The following is an 18,281-nucleotide window of genomic DNA, read 5'->3' on the forward strand; positions in this document are numbered from 1 at the left end:
AGACCCCCTGGCCAGTGTAGAGCAGGTCATCTTCTGAAACAGCAGATCTCATGATAGTGAGTTCTACAAGATCTGGTTGATTAAAAATGCGCAGCACTGGCTGGGCGCAGTGTCTCACGCCTATAATCCCAGCACTTTGGAAGGCCCAGCTGGGTGGATCACCTGAAGTCAGAAGATAGATACCAGCCTGGCCAACATGGTGAAACCCTATCTCTACTAAAAATACACAAAAAAATTACCCGGGCATAGTGATGCATGCCTATGATCCCAGCTACTCAGGAGGCTGAGGCAGGAGAATCACTTGAACCCAGGAGGTGGAGGTTGTGGTGAGCCAAGATCACGCCACTGCACTCCAGCCTGGGCAATGGAGCAAGACTCCATCTCAAAAATAAAAATAAAAATAAATGTGCAGTACCTCTCACCTCTCTCAGCAGTGGTTGCTCTGTCAAGAGACTAAGAATATGTCACTTTCAATTTAGAAATTCCATCACCCAAAGCTAAGTAGTCTTCATCGGGAGAACTTCATCTGGAATCTGAAAAATGTTCCTCTTCTGGAGAAATACCTGTATGCCCTGGGCCAGAATCGAAACCGAGAGATTGTCGAGCAGGTCATTCATCTGTTCAAGGAAGAAGTAATGACCAAATTAAGTCATTTTCGAGAATGTGAGTATTGTCTCAATTAAATATTTTTCTTGATATTTAAACTGTCGAATTTTACATCATCAGAAAAGTATGAAGGTACAATTTAGCTTTATCAAATCTTAAAATTTTGCCATATTTGCTCCTATCGCTTTTTAAATAATATTTTTACTTTTCTCAAAATTGCTACATTGAAGCCTCCTCTAAACTTTACATGAGTCTACCTCTCTTCTTCCCATTAAATTTGCACACTACCTATGTATGATTTATAAATTAGGTATAGTAGGGGCTTGTGTTTTCAAACTTTCTATCAATGGTATCACACTGTATTATTATTCTGCAACCTGCTTTTTTATTCAACTTGTTTTGCAGATTGATCCATATGAATATTTGTGGTTTTAGTTTATTAGTTTAACTGCTAAATAGTATTCTATAGTATGAATATGCCATAATTTATTAGCATGTACTATAATTTTTTAGTCTATTCTCTTGTTAATGGAATTTTAGGTTGCTTCCCATTTCTTTGCTACATAAATGACGCTGCAATGAACACTCTAGTACAGGGGTCCCCAAACCCCAGGAACTGGGCCACACAGCAGGAGGTGAGCAGCCAGCAAGCATTACTGCCTACGCTCTGCCTCCTGTCAGATCAGCAGCAGCATTAGATTCTCATAGGAGCACAAACCCTACTGTGACCAGCACATGCAAGGGATCTCAGTGAGAATCTAATGCCTGATGATCTGAGGTAGAATAGTTTTATCCCAAAACCATCCTTCCCCCATCTCATGTTCATGGAAAATTGTCTTCCATGAAACCAGTCCCTGGTGCCAAAAAGGTTGGGAACTGCTGCTCTAGTATATATCTCCCCGTTTATATATAAACCCAGACAAGGGTTTCTCTATATCTAGATATAACCAACCTTTTCATCCAGCATTAAGTACTGGTCAAAGGCAAGGAAATGGCTGGGCACGGTGGTTCACGCCTATAATCCCAGCACTTTGGGAGGCCAAGGTGGATGGATCACTTGAGGTCAGGAGTTTGAGACCAGCCTGGCCAACGTGATGAAACCTCATCTCTATTAAAAATACAAAAACTAGCTGGACCTGGTGGCGTGTGCCTGTAATCTCAGCTACTTGGGAGGCTGAGACAGAAGAATCCCTTGAACCCTGGAGGTGGAGGTTACAGTGAGCTGAGATTGTGCCACTGCACTCCAGCCTGGGCAACAGCAAAATCTGTCTGGAAAAAAAAAAAAAAGGGCAAGGAACTGAAGGGCATTTCTAGCAATGCCTAAGTTAGGCCTTAGTATTTACTTACTTTGTGTAAACACAATTTAAGGTGTAGTGTGACAAGGGATGATTTTTTTCCCCTTCAAACCTGTTTTTCCCCCAGTCTTCTTCATCTCATTAAAATGGTAACCACGATTCACCTAATTAATCTAGACAAAAGTTAGGAGTCATCAGGCTCCACTTTGTTCTCTCTCACATCACAAATCCAATCAAATTCTGTCCATTCTTACTTCGTAGGAGATCCTATGATCTGGATGATTGCAGTGGCCGTGTAACTCCCTGCTCCTACTCTCCCTCTCCACAGTATATACATTCACTTTTCTTTTTTTTTCTCAATACTACTTTTGTAAGTTCTTCATGTCATTGCATATGGCTAGAGTTGGTTAACTTTTATAACTTTAAAATATTCACGAATATACCACACATTATTCTACTCTTAAAAGATACTTGGGTTGTTTCTTATTTGGGGCTATTAAGAACAGTGGTGCCGTGAACATGCTTGAGTGTCTGTACACACATTCATTAGTCTTTGAGTGTTTACCTATTGCTAGGTCATAGGACATGTCCATATTCAGCTTCACTGGATAATACCAACATTTTCAAAAGTGGTTCTGTGAATTTATACTACAGCTAGCAGAGGGTAAAAGTTTTTATTGTTCTACATCCCTGGTGTTGTCAAACTTCTAAAATTTTCTCAATCTGGTTTGTACATAATAGTTTATCATTACATCATGGTTTTAAAATACATCTCCCTGGCGGGGCACGGTGGCTCACACCTGTAATCCCAGCACTTTGGAAGGCTGAGGCAGGCGGATCACCTGAGATCAGGAGTTCAAGACCAGCCTGACCAATGTGGTGAAACTTGTCTCTACTAAAAATACAAAAACTAGCTGGACATGGTGGCTAATGCCTGTAACACCAGCTACTCAGGAGGCTGAGGCAGGAGAACCGCTTGTCCAGGAGGCAGAGGTTGCAGTGAGCTGAGATCCTGCCATTGCACTCCAGCCTGGGCAACAAGAGCGAAACTTTGTCTTAAAAAGAAATACATTTCCCAGCCAGGTGTGGTGGCTCACGCCTGTAATCCAAGCACTTTGGAGGCCAAGGCGGGCGGATTACCTGAGGTCGGGAGTTCAAGACAGCCTGACCAACATGGTGAAACCCGGTCTTTAAAAACAAAACAAAACAAAAAGAAAGAAATACATTTCCCTATTTACTGGCCATTTGACATATATTCTTGAGGAGTGCCAAATCAAGTCTTTGGCCTGTTTTCCTATTGAAATTATATTTTTTTCATTGATTTGTAGAAGTGCTAAATATATTCTGGATATGAGTCCTTTGCTAGTTATATGTGTTACAAACATTCTGTCCCATTCTGTGGCTTATCTTTTCATGGTATGGTATGTTTGGATGTATAATTTTAAATGTTTTTTTTTTCTTTTTGGGGCAGAGTCTTGCTCTGTCGCCCAGGCTGGAGTGCAGTGGTACGATCACAGCTCCCTGCTGCCTCCACCTCCTGGGCCCAAGCGATCCTCCCATCTCAGCCTCCCAAGCAGCTGGGACTACCACCATGCACCATCATGCATGGTGAATATTTTTATTATTGTAGAGATAGTGTCTCTCTATGTTGTTCAGACTGGTCTCAAACTCCTGGGCTCAAGCAATCCTGCTGCCTTGGCTTCCCAACGCACTAAGATTACATGAGCAACCACACCAGGCCCCTGTTATTTTTTACAGCTTTATTAAAGTAATTCACACACCATGAAATTCACCCACCCTTCCTTCCTGCCTGCCTGCCTGCCTCCCTCCCTCCCTCCCTCCCTCCCCTCTCTTTCTTTCTTTCACTGGAGTCTCACTCTGTCACCCCGGCTAGAGTGCAGTGGTGCAATCTCCGCTCACTGCAATCTCCACTTCCTGGGTTCAAATTATTCTGCTGCCTCAGCCACCCGAGTAGCTGTGACACAGGTGTGTGCCACCATGCCTGGCTACTTTTTTTGTATTATTACTCATGGGTATTTAGAAGTATAAATCCTGTTCCCCAAAATATGATGAACTTTTTTGGTTATATTTTATTGTTGGTTTCTACTGTAATTACATTGTGATCAGAGAACATACTTTATATTAGTGCTGTCCAGTGGGATTTTCTTCAATGAAGGAAACATTCTGTATCTGTGGTGTTCAATTCAATAGTCCCTACGTTATGAGCATTTGAAATGTGGCTAATGTGGCTAGTGCTACTAAGGAGTAGGACTTTGAATTTTATTTAATCTTACTGAGTTAATTTTTTTTTTTTTTGTAGCTGACTATAGGCATGCATCACTATGCACAGCAAATGTTTTATTTTTTTGTAGAGATGGAGTCTCACTATGTTTCCCAGGCTTGTCTCAAACTCTTGGCTGCAAGCGATCTTCCCACATCAGCCTCTGAAAGTGCTGGGATTACAGGCATAAGGCAATGCATTCAGCTTAAATCCTTTTTCTTTAAAGACAGAGTCTTACTCTGTTGCCCAGGCTGGAGTGCAGTGGCATGATCTCCACTCACTGCAACCTCCGCCTCCTGGGTTCAAGTGATTCTTATGCCTCAGCCTCCCTAGTAGCTGGGATTATAGGCATGAGCCACTGTGCCCAGCCAAATTTTGCCTTACATATTTTTGATTCAATTGTATAATATATCCTAATTTCAGAAATATGTAGTTTAAAATCTATGATGTACAACAATATTGTTTCTACGTGCCACTTACTATATTACATTGCTTAAGCATGATTTACACACTCCTAAATCATGTAGAAGTCAGCATTATATTTAAAAGTTAAAATTAGATATCTTATATCGTGTGTGACTCGGGACTTCACTGCTCATGGACACTTAGATCTCTTACTAATCCTGAGTTGGTGGCTTAAATCAGTGCTTCTTAGACTATCTATGGTAAAAGGTAAGTGTAGTGTTTTCCCCCCAACCCATTACAGTCTGGCATATGGTCCTGCTGTGCATGATTAGCTTACAGTTTGTGCCACATGCAGCTAACCACAGGAGTTTGACAAAAGTTGAACTCCTGTACGCTTCGTTCAATGAGACAAGGCCACTGATCACACTCTTGGATGTCATATCACCGTAACATTTTCTAAACACTCTTCACTGTGTTCTTATTTCATGCAGACTGGTAACATTTTGTAGAGCAGCACTGGCCACAGACTCCAGCAGTCAGTACTTTGCTTAGTACTGACTTAAAATATCACCACTTATTTTAATAACTAAAAACCAGGAAATTTAGAATTACCATGTTATCAGAAAGTTTTGTTTAAAATCCTAGGTGAGGTCAGTCACGGTGGCTCAGGCCTGTAATCCCAGCACTTTGGGAGGCTGAGGCAGGTAGATCATTTGAGGTCAGGAGTTCAAGACCAGCCTGGCCAACATGGTGAAACTCTGTCTCTACTAAAAATATAAAAATCAGCTGGGTGTGGTGGGTACATGCCTGTAATCCAGCTACTCAGGAAGCTGAGGCAGGGGAATTGCTTGAACCCAGGAGACGGAGGTTGCAGTGAGCCAAGACTGTGCCACAGTACTCCAGCTGGGCAAAAGAGTGAGACTCCGTCTCAAAAAATAAATAAATAAATAAATAAAATTCTAGATGAAAATAAAGGCAAATCTGGTCCATTCTAGGACTCTTTGCTTCTTCTAATAATATGAATATGTTTCTATTCTTTTTAAACATTTCTGGATGTGAGCAGTTCTTTTCCCTTTACTGTTCTAATAGCCAAAATCAGATATTTGCAGTGACTGCAGTCTACATCTTCTGGCTTTGTACTGATGAGAAGCAAAACCAAAACAATCCCAAATTAACTGCTTTTATTCTTTTCAGAGGAAATTATTTTATTTCAAGAAAAATTGGGCCTGGCCCTTTATCTCTGACTGCCCTTTATCTCTGACTGCTTATCAAATTATCTGAATGGTTTTGCCTGTGAAAGAGAAATGGAAGGGGAATAAACTGGGATAGTCAATAACTGTTTTTACATGGTTTTCTACTTTCAGGTATCAATCACGGAGATCTTAATGACCACAATATTTTAACGGAGTCCAGCAAGTCAGCCTCTGGAGCTACTGAATATAAGGTGTCTGGGATTTTAGACTTTGATGACATGAGCTACGGCTACTATGTGTTTGAAGTGGCAATTACCATCATGTACATGATGATTGAAAGCAAGAGTCCTATACAAGTAGGAGGTCACGTCCTTGCAGGGTTTGAAAGTGTCACCCCACTGACAGCTGTAGAGAGGAGTGCTTTGTTTTTACTTGTATGCAGTCGTTTTTGTCAGTCGCTTGTCATGGCCGCATACTCTTGCCAGCTATACCCAGAGAACAAAGACTATCTCATGGTTACTGCAAAAACTGGCTGGAAACACTTACAGCAAATGTTTGACATGGGTCAGAAAGCTGTAGAAGCAATCTGGTTTGAAACTGCCAAATCCTATGAATCTAGGATCTCCATGTGACTGAGATCTCCACGTGACTAAAAGTTCACTCTAACTTGGGTAATTAAAATAGGAACAAATCAAATTTTAGGAAGGATTTTGCTGCACAGTTAAAAATCAGTTGATGGAATGGATCAGTTCTGACTAAGAGCGCATGAAATCTCATGACGGTTTTTTAAAACTCACCAAAGTACCACGAGTAAGCATATTTTTATGAGAGTCTCACTTGCCATGTCTATAAATCACGCATAATGGTACCATTTGAATCAGATAAATCTAGCAAGATCTGTTCCAGCCCTGGGATTAATGACTTTTTTAAACTTTAAAAATGATATATATATATTTGTAGACAGATATAGTGACATATTTTAAATATCTGGATATAACATACTCATCTAGCTAACATACTACCAGTTCTATGAAACCTCCTCTCATCTCTCCTTTCTCTAGAATCCCAGTGCACTGTGTCTTTTTCGTGGCCCATCACTTTGTATAATGGATCATGGTTGTGCAGTCCTCTTGCCCGAGAGCCGTTTGAGGGCAGAGACCATGTGAAACTTACTTTTGTCTCCTCATCCCTTCTTATCACACCTGCTACTATAGTGCCTTTCCCACAGAGAGCTCTTTAAAAATATCTGAAAATAAATATGTGCTAGAAGAAAGGATGGAGAAGGCACACACTAAGGTGTTGTAGGAGAAAGCACAGCCAGCATCTTGGAGAAAATTTTTAACTTGTTTGAGAGGGTAGCTGAAAGTAGAACTCCAGAGGTAGGTGGCAGAAGACCCTGGAACTGCAAGGAAGCAAATAATGACATCCAGGCAAGGCCACTAACCCCTGAGCTACCTAAGTATAATGGTTACTTTCAGACTGATACTAGGAACCTCCTTAAGCATAGCTGTTTAAATTCTCTGTTATTTGCTTATTTTTGTATGACTGTGAAGGAGATTGGGTAGACTGAAGCTCACTGTATACTTGGCTCAAGTTATTTCACTGTGTTTCCTTCACTGATTTCTCTTCATGTCTCCTTTAGCATGATATAGTAAATGGCTATTTACTATTTTTTTTTTTTTTTGAGACGGAGACTGGCTCTGTTGCCCAGGCTGGAATACAGTGGCGTGATCTCCGCTCACTACAACCTCTGCCTCCCAGGTTCAAGTGATTCTCCTGCATCAGTCTCCCAAGTAGCTGGGATTATAAGTACCTACCACCATGCTTGGCTAATGTTTGTACTTTTAGTAGGGACAGGATTTCACCATGTTGGCCAGGCTGGTCTCAAACTCCTGACCTTGTGATTCACCTGCCTCAACCTCCCAAAGTGCTGGGATTACAGGCGTGAGCTACTGTGCCCGGCTGGCTGTTTACTATTCTTACGGTTTCAACTACTCATTTTCTACAGAGAACTCAAATCTAGAACCCTGGCCATTCCCTCTCAATAGTTCTCTCTGTATATATGAACAGACATTGACTCTAGCTCCATCTGTGTGTCTACCTACCTACTATCTACCTAGTCTTCCCAAACTAGATGTTTCTCTAAATTGTCTTATATGGTTCATTTTTCACAGCTTTGTCCCTCATTTTCATTTCATTTCTTTTTTTTTTTTTTTGAGGCAGGGTTTCACTGCAGCCTCAACCTCCTGGGCTCAGTTGATCCTCCCACCTCAGCCTCCCTAGTAGCTGGGACTTCAGGCATGTGCCACCATGCCCAGCTAATTCTTTTAACTTTTTGTGGAGACTGGGGTAACACCTATCTCACAGAATTAATTGAGTTTATTGCGAAGATTTCACAAGAGAATAGTGCCAAGTACTTAACACAGTGCGTGGCACATAGGACTCAGTAAATGTTTACTCAATAAAGGAACCATATTCCAGGTTACCCAAACTCAGAATATTAGAGTAATTTTTTGCTTGCCTCTCTTATATTCAGTGAGCCTTACTGATTTTTACAATCATCAAATTTTAGAAATCTGTCTTTCCTGGATTTTTTTTTTGGTTTGGGTTTTTTGGTTTGCTTTTTTGAGACAGGTTGGCTGTCACCCAGGCTGGAGTGCAGTGGTATGATCACAGCTCACTGCAACCTCTGTCTCCTGGACTCAAGCGATCCTCCCACCTCAGCCTCTTGAGTAGTTGGGACTACAGGCATGTGCCACCATGCCTGGCTAATCTTTTTTGTAGAGATAGGGTCTCACTATGTTGCCCAGGCTGGTCTCAAACCCCTGAACTCAAGCAATCTTCCTGCCTTGGCCTCCCTAATCATAACTGGCCAGTGTTGTTTTTAACAATATATGATAAAAGCCAACATTTATTCGGCACTGAAGTATTTTACCCACATTAGCTCATTTAATTTTTACAACAAACTCATGAGAGAAGTGCTGTTACAATTAATCCGGATTTTCAGATAAGGAAATAGCAGCTGAAAAAGTAAAAATAATTTGCTCAAAGAGAGCCAGGGCTTAAATCAGGTCTTTCTGATGCAGACCATGCTCTTCACCACCACAAAGTTCCATGGTACTTTCTCTCCCTCTCCTGTCTCTGCTGTGCGCTCACACACACACACACACACACACACACACACACAGGGAGGAACAAATGAGATCATTCACATGAAAGCACTTTCATTTCTCAGATTTAAGGGACTGTGGTTTTTATCTAGGTTGACCATTCAAGCTAAAAACTGGGGACCAGAAAAATGGACTAAAGCTTGGGTTTCATTTCCAGACCAGTGTTCATCCTCGAAGTTGATGAAACTCTATAGATTTCCCTCTTGATTGCTCCTGCTTACATGGATATTCCCAATGCAAATATTGCTGACCACTGTTTTGATGTTTACATGCTACATTACATTGATATTTTACTATTCGGTGTTTGTTCTAACTTGTGTCCAATCAATCAATTTCATGTGGTTTATATAAACTCTTTGGTGGCTGTGATGGTTCGTTTTAGGTGTCAACTTGCCTGATTAAGGGAAACGGAGATAGGTAGTAAAGTATTATTCCTGAGCATTCTGTGCAGAAGTTTCCAGAAGAGACTGGCATTTCAATCAGTAGCTGAGTAAGGAAGATCCCCCTCACCAATGTGGGTGGGCATCATCCAATCTGTTGAGGACCTGGATAGAAAAAAAAAAAAAAAAAAAAGGGAAAGATGGATTCAGTCTCTCCCAGGACAGCCACCTTCTCTTGCCCTCAGATATCAAAACTCCAGGTTCTTGGCCTTCAAAGTCCGGGACTTAATGAGCAGCCCCTCAGGTTCTCAGGTAATCAGCCTCAGTCTGAGAGTTACACCATGCACTCCTCTGGTTCTCAAGCCTTTAGACTCAGACTGAAACACGTCACTGGCCTCACTGGTTCTTCAGCTTACAAACAGCATATCTTGGGACATCTAAGCCTCCATAACTTATTTCCATAATAAATCCCCTCCTGTTTATCTACCTATCCATCCATCCATCCCACTGATTCCATTTCTCTGGAAAACCCTAAGACAATGAATAAATTAAATATTTATTTTACTTTACCTTCAGGACCTAGCACCATGCCAGGCCATTAGAAGACCCATTAAAGATCTGTTGAATAAATATAAGAATGAACACACCACTACAGGTGCCAGGACCGGGTCCTTCCAAACAACGTGGAGAAAACCCAGTTCCAGATTCAGGAAGCAATACCATATGTCTGGCAAAGACTCTTTGCTCTTGCAAGTGCCTTCTTCTGTCCAGACTTTTAACCCCTCTGGACTACAACAGAACTTTACTTTCTAGTTCTTAGTCTCCCTAACCTCCCTATATCTAACTTCATGATATAAAGCAGATAAAAACTCTGGTTACTCACACCTATAATCCCAGCACTTTGGGAGGCCAAGGTGGGTGGATCACGAGGTCAAGAGATTGAGACTATCCTGGCCAACATGGTGAAACCCTGTGTCTACTAAAAATACAAAAATTAGCCAAGCATGGTGGTGTGCCTGTAGTTCCAGCTACTCAGGAGGCTAAGGCAGGAGAATCACTTGAACCCGCAAGGTGGAGGTTGCAGTGAGCCGAGATCATGCCACTGAACTCCAGCCTGGCAACGGAGCGAAACTCTGTCTCACAGAAAAAAACAAAAATCTCTGGTTACATATATTGCTATATGATGGCCAAAAAATTCATGGCTTAAATTTCAATCATTTTCGGCTGGACACAGTGGCTCATGCCTATAATCCCAGCACTTTGGGAGGCCAAGGTGGGTGGATCACCTGAGGTCAGGAGTTCAAGACCAACCTGTCTAAAATGACAAAACTCCATCTCTACTAAATATACAAAAAAATTAGCTGGGTGTGGTGGCGAGTGCCTGTAATCCCAGCTACTCAGGAGGCTGAGGCAGGAGAATCACTTGAACCCAGGAGGTGGAGGTTGCAGTGAGCAGAGATTGCTCCAGCCTGGGGGACAGGGTGAGACTCCATCTCAAAAAAAAAAAAACTTCAATAATTTTATTAGTTTATGGTTTCTGGCAGTCATGAATTCATACAGCCCCTGGGACAGTCTGTCTCTGTTCCCCAATGCTGGGGCCTCCACTGGGAAGACTTGAAGGCTTGAAGACTTGAATCTTCACTTGATGCCTGCCTGCAAGAGACTCAATCACTGTGTAACCAAACACTCGCTTCTTACAGAGGCCAGTTAACAAGGGTACAGTCTGGTAGAGAGATAGAACTTATTAACAAAAACTAGTGAAGGGAAGGCAGTCAGATTCCTATCCAAATTAACAGCTTCTATTTTAGGGAGAAGACAGGGGTTTAAAAAGAGAAAACTTGATAAGGAAGGCATGCAAGAACTGGGCTGAGTAGCATCTGTGTGTATCGTTCTGGTGGCTGTCTTGGGTCCTGGTTCACCTGGGCCCTGGGCTTATGTCATTTCAACAATGGCCAGGCTGTTACCTGGCTGCCTTGCAGTAATCTCTGGAACTTTGCAGCTGGGTCTCCAGACTTGGTCTGTGTCTGTCAGGACTGACTCCTGGAACTTCTAAGACACATAGTTAGATACTAGTAGACAGATAAATGTGAAGGGAGTATGTATGATGAGTTAGTAAAAGGCTTCTACAGTTTGCTTCAAGGTTATGTCTTTAAACCAAAGGAAAAAGGGAAAACTTTTTTTAATGCAGTCGGGAGCTAAGCTGCCTGGTTACAACTGGGTACTAGAATCATCTGGAGGAATCTTCACTCACCTGTCTGGCAGGTGACACTGGGACTTCATCTAGGCTGCTGGCCAACGTCTCTCCATGTGGTCTTTGCTTCCTCATAGCAAAGTGCCAGGGTCCCAAGAACGTCCATCCCAAGAGGACAAGACAGAACCACAACATCTTTTGTGACTTGCTCTTTGAAGTCACATGATCTCACTTCCTGTAGAGCTGATGGCCCACAGGGTTGTGGGGTGGCCCTTATGCTGTGCTGAGGCGCAGGATCCAAGAAATAAAGAGACAGGACATAGAAGTACAAGGAAAATGCAGCTGGGCTAGAGGGGATACACCACCTATGAGCAGAGTCAGGCAAGGCCCCGAATGTTCAGAAGCATGAGTATTTATTGTGTACAGGTTAGGGGGCAGGGCAGTGAGTGAAGTCATCTTTAAGGACAGTGATAGGGTCGTGACCAATAAAACATGGGGTCCACCCCCATTAGGTCACCTAGGCTAGGAGGTGGACAGTGTGCAGCAAGGGGTCCACCCCAATTGGGTTACCGAGGCATGGAGGTGGGCCGTGCACAATGAAGGGGGTGCAGTGTGCAACACCTCTATCTGTGGGCAAGCTACTAAGAAGATTTATAGGAGGATGCCTTAAGTCACATAGCAGTGACAGAGCTGTCAGGGTCTACGCCACCTGCTGGCAGCTTCCAATGAGTTCTATAGGGGAATGCTTTTCTTTTTTTTTTTTTTTTAATTTTTTATTGGATTATAGGTTTTGGGGTACATGAGCAGAGCATGCAAGACAGTTGCGTAGGTACACACATGGCAGTGTGCTTTGCTTTTCTTCTCCCCTTCACCCACATTTGGCATTTCTCCCCAGGCTATCCCTCCCCACCTCCCCCTCCCACTGGCCCTCCCCTTTTTCCCCCAATAGACCCCAGTGTTTAGTACTCCCCTTTCTGCGTCCATGTGTTCTCATTTTTTATCACCCACCTATGAGTGAGAATATGCGGTGTTTCATTTTCTGTTCTTGTGTCAGTTTGCTGAGGATGACGTTCTCCAGATTCATCCATGTCCCTACAAACGACACGAACTCATCATTTCTGATTGCTGCATAATATTCCATGGTGTATATGTGCCACGTTTTTCCAATCCAGTCTATTATCAATGGGCATTTGGGTTGATTCCAGGTCTTTGCTATTGTAAACAGTGCTGCAATGAACATTCGTGTACATGTGTCCTTATAGTAGAACGATTTATAGTCTTTTGGATATATACCCAGTAATGGGATTGCTGGGTCAAATGGAATTTCTATTTCTAAGGCCTTGAGGAATCGCCACACTGTCTTCCGCAATGGTTGAACTAATTTACACTCCCACCAACAGTGTAAAAGTGTTCCTTTTTCTCCACATCCTCTCCAGCATCTGTTGTCTCCAGATTTTTTAATGATTGCCATTCTAACTGGCGTGAGATGGTATCTCAATGTGGTTTTGATTTGCATCTCTCTGATGACCAGTGACGATGAGCATTTTTTCATATGATTGTTGGCCTCATATATGTCTTCTTTCGTAAAGTATCTGTTCATATCCTTTGCCCACTTTTGAATGGGCTTGTTTGTTTTTTTCCTGTAAATCCGTTTGAGTTCTTTGTAAATTCTGGATATCAGCCCTTTGTCAGATGGGTAGACTGCGAAAATTTTTTCCCATTCTGTTGGTTGCCGATCCACTCTAGTGACTGTTTCTTTTGCCGTGCAGAAGCTGTGGAGTTTGATTAGGTCCCATTTGTCTATTTTGGCTTTTGTTGCCAATGCTTTTGGTGTTTTGTTCATGAAGTCCTTGCCTACTCCTATGTCCTGGATAGTTTTGCCTAGATTTCCTTCTAGGGTTTTTATGGTGCCAGGTCTTATGTTTAAGTCTTTAATCCATCTGGAGTTAATTTTAGTGTAAGGTATCAGGAAGGGGTCCAGTTTCTGCTTTCTGCACATGGCTAGCCAGTTTTCCCAACACCATTTGTTAAACATGGAATCCTTGCCCCATTGCTTGTTTTTGTCAGGTTTATCAAAGATTGTATAGTTGTATGTATGTTGTGTTGCCTCCGGTGCCTCTGTTTTGTTCCATTGGTCTATATCTCTGTTTTGGTACCAGTACCATGCTGTTTTGATTACTGTAGCCTTGTAGTATAGTTTGAAATCCGGTAGTGTGATGCCCCCCGCTGTGTTCTTTTTGCTTAGAATTGACTTGGCTATGCGGGCTCTCTTTTGGTTCCATATGAAGTTCATGGTGGTTTTTTCCAGTTCTGTGAAGAAAGTCAATGGTAGCTTGATGGGGATAGCGTTGATTCTGTAAATTACTTTGGGCAGTATAGCCATTTTCACGATATTAATTCTTCCTAACCATGAACATGGAATGTTTCTCCATCTGTTTGTGTCCTCTCTGATTTCGTTGAGCAGTGGTTTGTAGTTCTCCTTGAAGAGGTCCCTTACGTTCCTTGTGAGTTGTATTCCAAGGTATTTTATTCTTTTTGTAGCAATTGCGAATGGCAGTTAGCTCTTGATTTGGCTTTCTTTAAGTCTGTTATTGGTGTAGACGAATGCTTGTGACTTTTGCACATTGATTTTATATCCTGAGACTTTGCTGAAGTTGCTTATCAGTTTCAGGAGTTTTTGGGCTGAGGCAATGGGGTCTTCTAGGTATACTATCATGTCGTCTGCAAATAGAGACAATTTGGCTTCCACCTTTCCTATTTGAATACCCTTTATTTCTTTTTCTTGCCTGATTGCTCTGGCTAGAACTTCCAGTACTATATTGAATAGGAGTGGTGAGAGAGGGCATCCTTGTCTAGTGCCAGATTTCAAAGGGAATGCTTCCAGTTTTTGCCCATTCAGTATGATATTGGCTGTTGGTTTGTCATAAATAGCTTTTATTACTTTGAGATACGTTCCATCGATACCGAGTTTATTGAGGGTTTTTAGCATAAAGGGCTGTTGAATTTTGTCAAATGCCTTCTCTGCGTCAATTGAGATAATCATGTGGTTTTTGTTTTTGGTTCTGTTTATGTGGTGAATTACGTTGATAGACTTGCGTATGTTGAACCAGCCTTGCATCCCCGGGATGAATCCTACTTGATCATGATGAATAAGTTTTTTGATTTGCTGTTGCAATCGGCTTGCCAATATTTTATTGAAGATTTTTGCATCTATGTTCATCATGGATATTGGCCTGAAGTTTTCTTTTCTTGTTGGGTCTCTGCCGGGTTTTGGTATCAGGATGATGTTGGTCTCATAAAATGATTTGGGAAGGATTCCCTCTTTTTGGATTGTTTGAAATAGTTTTAGAAGGAATGGTACCAGCTCCTCCTTGTGTGTCTGGTAGAATTCGGCTGTGAACCCGTCTGGACCTGGGCTTTTTTTGTGTGGTAGGCTCTTAATTGCTGCCTCAACTTCAGACCTTGTTATTGGTCTGTTCATAGTTTCAGCTTCCTCCTGGTTTAGGCTTGGGAGGACACAGGAGTCCAGGAATTTATCCATTTCTTCCAGGTTTACTAGTTTATGTGCATAGAGTTGTTTGTAATATTCTCTGATGATGGTTTGAATTTCTGTGGAATCTGTGGTGATTTCCCCTTTATCATTTTTTATTGCATCTATTTGGTTGTTCTCTCTTTTATTTTTAATCAATCTGGCTAGTGGTCTGTCTATTTTGTTGATCTTTTCAAAAAACCAGCTCTTGGATTTATTGATTTTTTGAAGAGTTTTTCGTGTCTCAATTTCCTTCAGCTCAGCTCTGATCTTAGTAATTTCTTGTCTTCTGCTGGGTTTTGAGTTTTTTTGATCTTGCTCCTCTAGCTCTTTCAATTTTGACGATAGGGTGTCAATTTTGGATCTCTCCATTCTCCTCATATGGGCACTTATTGCTATATACTTTCCTCTAGAGACTGCTTTAAATGTGTCCCAGAGGTTCTGGCACGTTGTGTCTTCGTTCTCATTGGTTTCGAAGAACTCCTTTATTTCTGCCTTCATTTCGTTGTTTACCCAGTCAACATTCAAGAGCCAGTTGTTCAGTTTCCATGAAGCTGTGCGGTTCTGGGTTGGTTTCTGAATTCTGAGTTCTAACTTGATTGCACTATGGTCTGAGAGGCTGTTTGTTATGATTTCAGTTGTTTTGCATTTGTTGAGCAGTGCTTTACTTCCAATTATGTGGTCAATTTTAGAGTAGGTGTGATGTGGTGCTGAGAAGAATGTGTATTCTGTGGATTTGGGGTGGAGAGTTCTGTAAATGTCCACCAGGTTTGCTTGCTCCAGGTCTGAGTTCAAGCCCTGGGTATCCTTGTTGATTTTCTGTCTGGTTGATTTGTCTAGTATTGACAGTGGAGTGTTAAAGTCTCCCACTATTATTGTGTGGGAGTCTAAGTCCTTTTGTAAGTCATTAAGAACTTGCCTTATGTATCTGGGTGCTCCTGTGTTGGGTCCATATATGTTTAGGATCGTTAGCTCTTCTTGTTGTATCGATCCTTTTACCATTATGTAATGGCCTTCTTTGTCTCTTTTGATCTTTGTTGCTTTAAAGTCTATTTTATCAGAGATGAGAATTGCAACTCCTGCTTTTTTTTGCTTTCCATTAGCTTGGTAAATCTTCCTCCATCCCTTTATTTTGAGCCGTTGTGTATCCTTGCATGTGAGATGGGTTTCCTGGATACAGCACACTGATGGGTTTTGGATTTTTATCCAATTTGCCAGTCTGTGTCTTTTGATTGGTGCATTTAGTCCATTTACATTTAGGGTTAATATTGTTATGTGTGAATTTGATACTGCCATTTTGATGCTAAGTGGTTGTTTTGCCTGTTAGTTGTTGTAGATTCTTCATTATGTTGAAGCTCTTTAGCATTCAGTGTGATTTTGGAATGGCTGGTACTGATTGATCCTTTCTATGTGTAGTGCCTCTTTTAGGAGCTCTTGTAAAGCAGGCCTGGTGGTGACAAAATCTCTGAGTACTTGCTTGTTCGCAAAGGATTTTATTCTTCCTTCACTTCTGAAGCTCAGTTTGGCTGGATATGAAATTCTGGGTTGAAAGTTCTTTTCTTTAAGAATGTTGAATATTGGCCCCCACTCTCTTCTGGCTTGTAGTGTTTCTGCCGAGAGATCTGCTGTGAGTCTGATGGGCTTCCCTTTGTGGGTGACCCGACCTTTCTCTCTGGCTGCCCTTAGTATTCTCTCCTTTATTTCAACCCTGTTGAATCTGACGATGATGTGCCTTGGGGTTGCTCTTCTTGCGGAATATCTTTGTGGTGTTCTCTGTATTTCCTGCAATTGAGTGTTGGCTTGTCTTGCTAGGTGGGGGAAATTTTCCTGGATGATGTCCTGAAGAGTATTTTCCAGCTGGGATTCATTCTCTTCGTCCCCTTCTGGTACACCTATCAAACGTAGATTAGGTCTTTTCACATAGTCCCACATTTCTTGGAGACTTTGTTCATTCCTTTTTGCGCTTTTTTCTCTAATCTTGGTTTCTCGTTTTATTTCATTGAGTTGGTCTTCGACTTCAGATATTCTTTCTTCTGCTTGGTCAATTCGGCTATTGAAACTTGTGCATGTTTCACGAAGTTCTCGTATTGTGTTTTTCAGCTCCTTTAATTCATTCATATTCCTCTCTAAGGTATCCATTCTTGTTATCATTTTCTCAAATCTTTTTTCAAGGTTCTTAGTTTCTTTGCATTGATTTAATACATGTTCTTTTAGCTCACAAAAGTTTCTCATTATCCATCTTCTGAAGTCTAATTCTGTCATTTCGTCACAGTCATTCTCCGTCCAGCTTTGCTCCCTTGCTGGTGAGGAGTTTTGGTCCTTTCTAGGAGGCGAGGTGTTCCGGTTTTGGGTGTTTTCCTCCTTTTTGCGCTGGTTTCTTCCCATGTTTGTGGATTTGTCCGCTGGTCGTCTGCGTAGTTGCTGACTTTTCGTTTGGGTCTCTGAGTGGACACCCAGAATGTTGATGATGAAGTATTTCTGTTGCTTGGTTTTCCTTCTACCAATCTAGCCCCTTCGCTGTATGACTGATGAGGTCCGCTCCAGACCCTGTTTGTCTGGGGTGCACCTCTAGTAGCTGTGGCACAGCGAGGGATGCTACCAGTTTCTTTTTCTGCTCTCTTTATCCCAGGATGATGCCTGCCTAATGTCAGTCTTTTGGATATAGAGGGGTCAGGGAGCTGCTTGAGGAGACAGTTTGTACTTTATAGGGGTTTAATTGCTGAGCTGTGCACTCTGTTGTTCATTCAGGGCTGTTAGGCTGCTATGTTTGATTCTGCTGCAACAGAGCTCATTAAAAAACCCTTTTTTTTTTTTTTTTTAATTTTCTCAAATGCTCTGTGTTGAGGGGTTTGGGCTTTATTTTTGGATGTCCGATCAGGTGTCCTGCCCAGCTAGAAGGCAGACTAGCCACTGTTTGGCTGCCGAGGCTCCGCCCTGCTATTGTGTGATTCGCGCTGTTCCTGCCAGCTCTGCTGTGGTCTCCGCCACGCCCTGCGGCGGAGTCTCTTCGTTGTAGCGTGTTGCCTCAGCAATGGCAGGCTGCGTCAGCAGTGGGCGTGTATCTCAGTAGGGACGGGTTGCCTCGGCAACGGCTGGCTGCGTCAGCAATGGGCGTGTATCTCAGTTGGGGCGGGTTGCCTCGGCAACAGCTGGCTGCATCAGCAGTGGGCGTGTATCTCAGTTGGGGCAGGTTGCCTCGGCAACGGCTGGCTGCGTCAGCAGTGGGCGTGT

The 18,281-nt window shown here is 42.2% G+C and overlaps 2 protein-coding genes across 3 annotated transcripts in view; one reads left to right on the forward strand and one right to left on the reverse strand.

The window, feature by feature from the left end:
* HYKK (hydroxylysine kinase) overlaps nucleotides 1–9,246 on the forward strand; it is a 27,406-nt gene extending 18,160 nt beyond the window's left edge. For both annotated transcript variants that reach the window (XM_054239524.2, XM_002759845.6), the window contains 2 exons: nucleotides 480–663; nucleotides 5,952–9,246. In XM_054239524.2, coding sequence (XP_054095499.1) covers nucleotides 480–663; nucleotides 5,952–6,412 — 645 coding nt within the window. In that variant the 3' untranslated portion in view covers nucleotides 6,413–9,246. The remainder of the gene's footprint in view (nucleotides 1–479; nucleotides 664–5,951) is intronic.
* LOC144577225 (uncharacterized) overlaps nucleotides 483–18,281 on the reverse strand; it is a 21,916-nt gene continuing 4,117 nt past the window's right edge. Inside the window, exons 3-4 of the mRNA XM_078333165.1 lie at nucleotides 9,345–9,495; nucleotides 483–617 (exon numbers count right to left, since the gene is read on the reverse strand). Coding sequence (XP_078189291.1) covers nucleotides 9,426–9,495 — 70 coding nt within the window. The 3' untranslated portion in view covers nucleotides 483–617; nucleotides 9,345–9,425. The remainder of the gene's footprint in view (nucleotides 618–9,344; nucleotides 9,496–18,281) is intronic.

Source organism: Callithrix jacchus, chromosome 8 (genome assembly GCF_049354715.1).
Source record: "Callithrix jacchus isolate 240 chromosome 8, calJac240_pri, whole genome shotgun sequence".
Taxonomy (NCBI): domain Eukaryota; kingdom Metazoa; phylum Chordata; class Mammalia; order Primates; family Cebidae; genus Callithrix; species Callithrix jacchus.